At 42.4% G+C, this 8187-nt stretch overlaps 2 protein-coding genes across 6 annotated transcripts in view; both read right to left on the bottom strand.

The window, feature by feature from the left end:
* LOC103397927 (fruit protein pKIWI501-like) overlaps window positions 1-2546 on the bottom strand; it is a 6934-nt gene extending 4388 nt beyond the window's left edge. For 3 of the 5 annotated variants that reach the window (XM_025053330.1, XM_025053332.1, XM_025053331.1), the window contains exon 1: window positions 2031-2266. In XM_025053330.1, the coding sequence (XP_024909098.1) occupies window positions 2031-2132 (102 nt within the window). In that variant the 5' untranslated portion in view covers window positions 2133-2266. Of the gene's footprint in view, window positions 1-584; window positions 847-2030; window positions 2273-2536 lie in introns of those variants that run through there. The other 2 variants (XM_008336367.2, XM_008336366.3) reach the window with 2 other exon arrangements.
* On the bottom strand, window positions 2376-5201 carry LOC103397951 (titin-like). The gene is made up of 2 exons (XM_008336404.3): window positions 5044-5201; window positions 2376-2996 (listed from the first exon to the last, which is right to left on the bottom strand). Exons 1-2 carry the CDS (start codon window positions 5086-5088, stop codon window positions 2376-2378), a joined length of 666 nt encoding a protein of 221 aa, XP_008334626.1. The 5' UTR covers window positions 5089-5201.
* Between the last annotated feature and the right edge of the window lie 2986 nt (window positions 5202-8187).

Genomic DNA, 8187 nt, shown 5'->3' with positions numbered 1-8187 from the left:
CGCCCCCCTCCAGTGTATGGCTACGGCAGCAGAACACAATGTTCTATAGGAACGGCTACAGTTCCACATCAAGCAAAAAAGAAAGTTTTTTCTTTTTTCTCTAATGTGAGAAAGTGAGTGAACACGGAAGACACGAGTCAAAGTCTCAGCTCAGCAAACGAAGCATGTAAGAAAAAAAAAAGTTTTTTACGTTTTTAAAAATCGAAACGTATTTCAGTGCACAAAAGAAAAATACACAAACCAAACTAACTAAAAGCTATTTTTACACACACATATATAAATATATATATAAACATATATATATATATATAAACATATATATATATTAATGCTAAAAACGTTCTCCTCCTGATAAGAGGCCACAAATCAGGACTCTCTCGTCGCGTTTAGACACATGGATAAGAGCCCACAGGCCGACATACGGTCAGAGAAGAGGGGGTGAAGAAGGGGAGGAAGAAGGGTGAGGAAGGGGCGTAGGGAAGGCCGAGTGCAGGCTGGTACAAAATGTTCAGCAGCGGTGGCAACAGCAGCCCACTGCGTGTTGCTCGAGGCCTCTTCTGGACTAAAGTTGGATTTATACTCACCTGGTCCCGTGTGAAGCCGACTTCTGGTGCCACCTGTTTCTGGCTCCAAAGCCAGCTTAAAACGAGGCCCATGAGTGCACACTACTCTACGAGGAAACACCGGGCGTCTTAACCTGAGCCCTGGGGCTGCGAGTGATCGCAACGATCACCAAAAGAAAAATTGATAAAAAAGTTTGGGGGAAAAAAGGAGATAGAACTGTAGCTAATAGAAAATGAACATTTCTGCTGAGGAGTCAAACACTAGATGCACAAGGAGGAGAAAAGGGAGAGGGAAGAGGAGTGAGTGGGTGAGTAAAGGAGGGACATTGGGGAGTGTACAGGCGGTACATGTTTCCTATAGATATACATCCCAGCTGGCCATATTTAGATGAGTGTGTTAACAGTCCAGAATCGGTCAGGTCAACGACGGACTTAAGAATTCAAAAAATGGAATTTATACTCTGGACATTTTGAGTGTTGCAGAAATCTGTTACAGATAGAAATTTATCATTTTTGATGGAACGTTCCTCTCAACCTCCCCCCTCCCCCACACACACACACACACCTTGTTCTCATACTAAGCCTGGGGATGTGAGTACATTTTTGACTGTGTGTGTGTGTGTCTGCATTATTGCTGACTGTGCAAACATAGACGTAGTAGTACATGTGTAGTACTGAAGGACATTCTGTTCCCTAGTACTCCCTAGTACCAAATCTTTGTAAAGTAGAACTTGACTCTAATGACAATGTTACAAAAAAATAACTTTATAGAAAGTTATTTAGCGAGGTGCTAGTATTAGCTAGTTATACAAACAAACATCCGCGAGTACTTTTCTACTACAAACACAAGGTATTCCTTACACACTTCGGTAAATGAAGTAAAAACTCTTGAAAACTCATACAGTCAACAGACTGTACGCCGTGATAATGGTCAGTATTTCACTTCTTTCCAAAAATCTGGGGGGCGTTTGTTCACTGATTTTTCTCCTGCTCTCAGCAAAAAGGAACAAAATGTTCTCCTGCCCTCGATCCTGCCTCTCCACCTCCACCTTCCCCTCTCCCACCACCTCCACCTCCCTCAGTCACCCCAATCTGCAAAGAGTCAATTCTAGGAGGTAACAACACCAGGACCCTTCCCTCCTCCCACTTGACAAATGATGACTCCAAAGAAGTTCAGACTTGTCCTGGACCTCATGTAATGAAACTGTTCAATAATCGGCCAATCGGAATGCTCTATGCCTTCATAAAGAACCCCCACGCCGCACAGTCACAAACACACAATATCGTGTCCGCAGTGTCGTCAGATGCACACTCTCTCTGCCATGCCGATTTTTTTTAAAAACTTTTGCAGGATTCAGGAAGCTGTTGACGTTAAACAGAACATTCCAGAACTTTTTGGAGGCTGCAGGTGTTGCCTAGAAAAGTTCTACCAAAGAAAATTTGAAACATAACACAACATTCTCCTACCTCTGTCACCGGTTCTGTATGAGGAACGACGGGTTCACACTCCTGCACTTCACCAGCTGGGACTACAGAGGGCTCCACTGGTAAAGACTCAATGACTGGCATTTCTTCTGCAACCGCTGGTGTTGCTTCAGTGACGACTGTTGTTGCTTCAGTGACGACTGGTATTTGTGGAGTTGTCACTGGTACATCTTCACTGACCACTGGTGTTACTTCGGTGGTCACTGTTGCTTCTTTAGGGATAAGTACCACATTAACGTCTGCTTGAGAGGTAGAGTAATGAAGAGAAGTCAATCTTTTGCAGTGATGAACTCACAAATCCAGCACTGATGATACACAAAGCTGGGACTAGGCCTCCAAAAACATGACAGTGGTCCAGACCATTCTACAGAAATTGGTTCTAATATTTTCAATGCAATAAAAACTGAAAAAAAGGAGCCCTTTTTGGTGTTTCTTCTGCGACCACTGATGTTTCTCCTGCGACCACTGGTGTTTCTTTGGCGAGACCACTGGTGTTTCTTCGACGATTGTTTCTTCTGCGACCACTGGTGTTTCTTTGGCGACCACTGGTGTTTCTTCTGCGACCACTGGTGTTTCTTTGGCGACCACTGGTGTTTCTTCGGTGACGACTTGTGTTTCTTCGACGACCACTGGTGTTTCTTCAGTGACCACTGGTGTTTCAGGAACAACCGTCTTGTCTTCTGCGACAACTGGGATAACTTCAGTGACGACGGGCACTTCTTCAGTTAGCACCATGGTTTCCTCAGTTACCACTGGTGCATCTTCGGAGACCACCAGGGTTTCTTTGCTGATGTCTGCCACTGCCTCAGTCTCTACTGGTGCCACCATTGGTTTTGGTTCCTTCTGTTCCACAACAGGCACCACGATGGTACTAAATGCGATCTCTGGGCTGGCCTTGGCTTGGATGTTGGTCAGGTGTTGCTGTTCGAGGAATCTCCTTTGGGCCTGCTGCAAAATAGAAGACACAAAAGAACATCTGGATCTGAATGGTCTTATTAAGAGCGGTGTTGTTTTACAGCAGTGATTCTCAAACTATGGTACGCATAATACTGGGGGTACTTGGACTACCTCTAGTGGTGGTATCTGATTTCTTTTTTTGTGAGTACAAGGCAAAAAAATCACTAGGGTCAAATGTGGAAAGTGAATGTTTTTCGGCTCAGATCGCCACCGAGAGGCTTAGTGGTTAAGTTACCAGACATGGAACCAGAAGGTTTCAGGTTCTAGTCCACCAGCTGCCAAGTGAAGTGTTCTTAGTATGGCACCGTCTCCACACACTGCTCCCTGTGCACTTAAGATGCCCCATGCTGACTTTGGTGATGCGGTAAAAGCAGAGCTCACATTTGGTTTTGTATTGGGTCACAGTGACAAATAATTCACTTCAATTTGTGCTTCTATGTAACACATTCAGTACGCAGAAATTCTCAGCATGCCATTCCGGCCAGGTCGAACATGTTTTTCAGCCCTGAATAAACCCCACTGGGCATTGACAGTTTTGTTTTAGGAGTAGAAAGTGCTGCAGGGTGGGGTGCAGGCACCGGGACTGGGAGTGGGAGTAGGAGTGGGAGTCTGGCTCAACAAAGCTACTTATATAAGCAAACTGTTTGAATCAAAGCCTTTCTGACAGATCTGCTGACGCAGGAAGGGGAAAAGTCATCACTGATGGACGCCCTGCAGGCCAGACACTGGCCTAACACGTCACATCACGACCAGGTTCTAATGATGAAACAAGCACTTCCCAAATAGGGGGAGACAGTGTGAGATGGCTGAACAGCTAATCATCACTCTGAAGTGGGGGCGGGGCGTAAGAGGTGTTGGGATACCTCACTACTACAAAACTGTGTTTGAATTTTGTTGTTAATGAACTAGCTATGAAGACCACGGACCTTATGTTGATAATCATACGAGGTCGTATGTGGCTCAAAATTAGTTCTCTTCCTGACACATTCAGGACCTTTCTATTCCTGTTCTCCCATATCTGAGGAAGGAGGAACTGGAACTGATAACGTCCCATCATAAGTGACTCAAAGGAGGCAGTTTTATCTCAAGTGTCTCCAGCAACAACTAAGACAATCACCCCCCCACCGTTCCCGTCCGCACCCCCCCCCCCACTCCCCAACTCCCTCCAAGGCATTCCTCCAGTCCACACATTACCAAATACAGTTGTGTGGTGTAGAGAATCTGGCCGGACAGGCTGTCGCTGAGGGAGAGGGGTGAGGCGGCGGGGGGGGGGAGAATGCCAGAGACTCAAATTCTTTCTGGATGTAAAGAATGGATTAGAAAGTTAGTGTTGGGGAATGGGAGAACGAGGGAGGCAGGGGGGAGTAATCTGTATACAGTGCATGTTAAAAGTGATCACTGTGAGTGGAAATAATGACTGCCGTCCGTTGAGAACGTGACGCCCGTGTGTTAACTTTTTTTCTATCATTACAGACTGTCCCCGACTCTCTCCCCTCTCTGCCACACCCACCCCTCTCTCTCTCTCTCTCTCTCTCTCTCTCTCTCCGGACATTGAATGTTCAGAGGCACACGGTACCAACAGAAGTGAGACAGAGTGGGACAGGAATCCACAGTGTGTTTGGCGTCACTTCTTCAGCAGATTTACACTCTGGAATTCAACAGTGAAGAGGAACTCATTCTGTGATTTCTGCTTATTTTTGAAAGTTTTGGTTCATTGTTTGTTTTGTTAAAACCCGAAAATTCTCTTAATTGTATTTGTACAGTAAGTACTTTTTCGTCTTCTCATTTATTCCGTACTAAACACCCGTGCAACTTTTCAGCAACTGTTTGCTCTTCACCTGTAGGAACTTTATTTTCATTTCGCCTGTAAATACAGTTTTTTCTCATAAGGAAAATGTTTTTTCTTTATTATGTTTATCCTTCAATAACCTCAGTTTTGAAGTATAATTTACCCAAATTAAAAAAAAAAAACTTTAGTTGCCTTCACATCATAATATAATTAACTTATAATAAACTAATAATGAAAAGTTCTACTCACCATCCTCTTCAAGCGGCGCTTGTTCTTCTTCCTGTTGCTGGGCATGTTGGTGTTTTCTGCTGGCTTCTTCTGACGACCAAGGCTGAGAGAACGAGTGGAGCAGAGAGAGCGAGTGAGCAGAACCGATGTTTATAAAGCCCCCCCTGTGTCTCTGTTACCTTTGCAGGGAACCTATGAGAGATGTGGGATGAGAGGAAAAGGGGTGTGTTCTTAATGGGGCTGGAGGGAGTGGGTGGGGTGGGTCTGTGCATATGGCGTGGGTCTGCATGTGCACATGCATCACACACTCATTACAGTTGGTTCATCCAATGTTTGCTGTATGTTGGGCTGTTATGTAAGTACCAGGTCTGAGTGTGCCACGCCCCCCTCTTTCTCACTTTCTCCCTTTTCATTTAGAAAGTGCACACATGGTAATATGTTCCTGGACTTGTTCTCCCCCCCCCCCCGTGTCATTACATTTCTACCATGTGTCCGGCACTTTCTGTATTATTAATACTAATACACATATGACGGAACTGTTTTCTCTTCTCCTCCTCTTAAGAAAAATTATTTCGAAGTCCAACAGTTGTTATTGCAATGTGTCTGGAAATAATTTGAATAATTTGCACATGTTGAGACACATCTCTAATGACTTTGATGAAGTTTTTATATTTTACCTTTGGTGAGCAGTGGGCCGGGCGACATTTTTGTTGTTGTTAAATCAGGTTTTTTAACCTGTTTTTCAACAACTGCCTCAAAGACAAAATCCACATTTGTTTTCTTTACCAAACGGAATCGACTCGGTATTTACACCTCAAAGGAGATAAAGAACCTACAGTGCAGTAAACGTAAATCTTCCTTGTACCTTTGGGACTGGTTACCGCGTGATTTTTTGATTTTCAACAAATCCAGTGGAATATTTTAAGGAACACTAACCTCGTCCGTAGACGTGGCAAAGCAAAGGGTAACAGCGTGAAAGACGAGCCCCAGAATTCTATCAAATGGAAGGGTTTCCATGTATACTTCTGGTCAAAGCGACCAGAATTTTTCTGCCCAGATACCTTGCGGTGGCACTTTCAAATAGTGTTATAAATGTTGGTGACCACTGATTTTCTTTTTTTAGTTTCTTTACACGACATTTGGGCTGATGATGATAACTAAACTGCAGTACCCAGGCAGACATGTAGTCAGCTTATCTGAAAGACTGCAGGAGACACAGCTGGTCAGACAAGATCACTATCTTTAAATAGACACGCACTCTACATGTACTGACCACACACACACACACAGGGGATTTTTGTAAATCAACAAACACCCCCTCAAGGTTACCTCTATGGTTACCACTCTGTCCTAATAATGCCAAACACACAAGGTAGAACAGACACGGTGCCAGTGGACAGACAGAGTTTTAACGTTTATCACTCATTGTAACATATCACACTTGTATGATGTGTTCTAAATGTTTTTTAAATTATTTTTACACTACTAGTAGACAATAAAACCGATATATATATAAATATATATATATATATATATATAGTGTATATATATTAGTGTACTGTAGTCATGCTTGTACTGCTTATGATAGTACAGCCAATATCTGACTAATGTGGGTAAAATTATACTGAAAGTATGACGTATATATGGGAACATGCATAAAAAGTTGTTGATTTGTAATTAAAGTTTTCTATTTCTGTTGCAATTTTTTTTTATAAAGTCTCAGAGACTTTATAAATAAATTGTCATCGTGCAGGGGTAATTGTTGAGTCACAGAGGTGGCAGTGATGAGGCACAGACAGCGATAGGAGCTGGGTGAAAGACTCACTGGGGGCGTCGTTACTGGGTGACAGACAGGGGGCGCTGCCTGGTGTATTTATATCAAAGACAAGAAATGAAATGAGAGCACGGTGTAGAGAGCTGGGTCAAACTGGTAACTGAGACCACTGTGCTCACACATTCATCACATAACACACACACACACACACATGTTGTTAACACTTCACATAGACATCATGCAGTTGATAACCGCTCCTTTAAAACCTTAATTATTAAAAATACTGTATATGCCTAATCCTTATCCTTAATCTAATCTCTTAATCTGACCCTGATTCTAATCCAAACTCAATACTGGACAAAGTGTCCCCACAATTTAACTTTTATGACAAGGTCCCCACAAGTATAGCTATACCAGAAACACATAGACACACACATTTGGGTTTCGTGAGCATGTCAGACATATGTAATGTCTGTTATCCTGACACTAATTATTACATCCATATTTATATTTTTTTACCTTAATCTAACTCTAACCTAAGCCTCTGATTTAGTGAAGATGTAAATATATGTCCCCACAAGGACTAAGTATCTACTCAAAGGTATCTTAATACTACTGTCCCCAGAAGTGTAAGTATATCAGGAAAATGCACACATACACACTCACAGTAGAAACACACACAAACACACACAAAAACACACTACATCTTTTTGAACACTTCAACACTTCCCCCCTGGCCATTATCGATATTGCAGTCTACGTTCTAAAAAGCTGAAATGATTTAGTTCCGTCTGTTGACACATTTATAAACATGACCTCTGTTGTTGAATTGATGGTTGCAAAGTGAGATCAAAAAGTAAATGGCAACAGATTGCATGCAGGGTCTACAAAAGTTGCCCCTAAGTGGGCAAAGGGCAACTTTTAGCCACATGTGGCCCGCACATTTATTTCTCATGTTCAGTGTGCACTAGGCAGCCCAAGAACCCCATATGAGGCCCACGTTACACTTCTGTGTTTTATTTTTAAAGATTTAAAAGACGACATCCGCTAACTCTTAAGAAATAGCTACATGCGCAGCTAAGTGTTAGCACGGTGTTGATATATACCAGAAACCTCCTGACAGATTTACTGAAGACGTAAACTGATGTGTAACTTCATCTGCGACATTTATGCCCGAGTGTTTTTACGATGAGCTCCACAGGAGAGCAGTTCGTTTTACTACATATATTTATTACATATATGTACTGTCGTAGCTAATACAGTGACTCTGTGTGTGGATATGTCATTTGATAACCTACTATGTTTGGTAAGTTATACCTATCTATTTTTATAGGTAGTTTAATATATTTTATAAAATATATATATTTATATTGTTTAGTTATTTAAAAAAA

The sequence above is a fragment of the Cynoglossus semilaevis genome, chromosome Z (genome assembly GCF_000523025.1).
Source record: "Cynoglossus semilaevis isolate Cse_v1.0 chromosome Z, Cse_v1.0, whole genome shotgun sequence".
In the NCBI taxonomy this organism is placed as follows: domain Eukaryota; kingdom Metazoa; phylum Chordata; class Actinopteri; order Pleuronectiformes; family Cynoglossidae; genus Cynoglossus; species Cynoglossus semilaevis.
The sequence above is the reverse complement of the archived record's forward strand: the minus strand, read 5'-3'. Positions and strand labels throughout refer to the sequence as shown.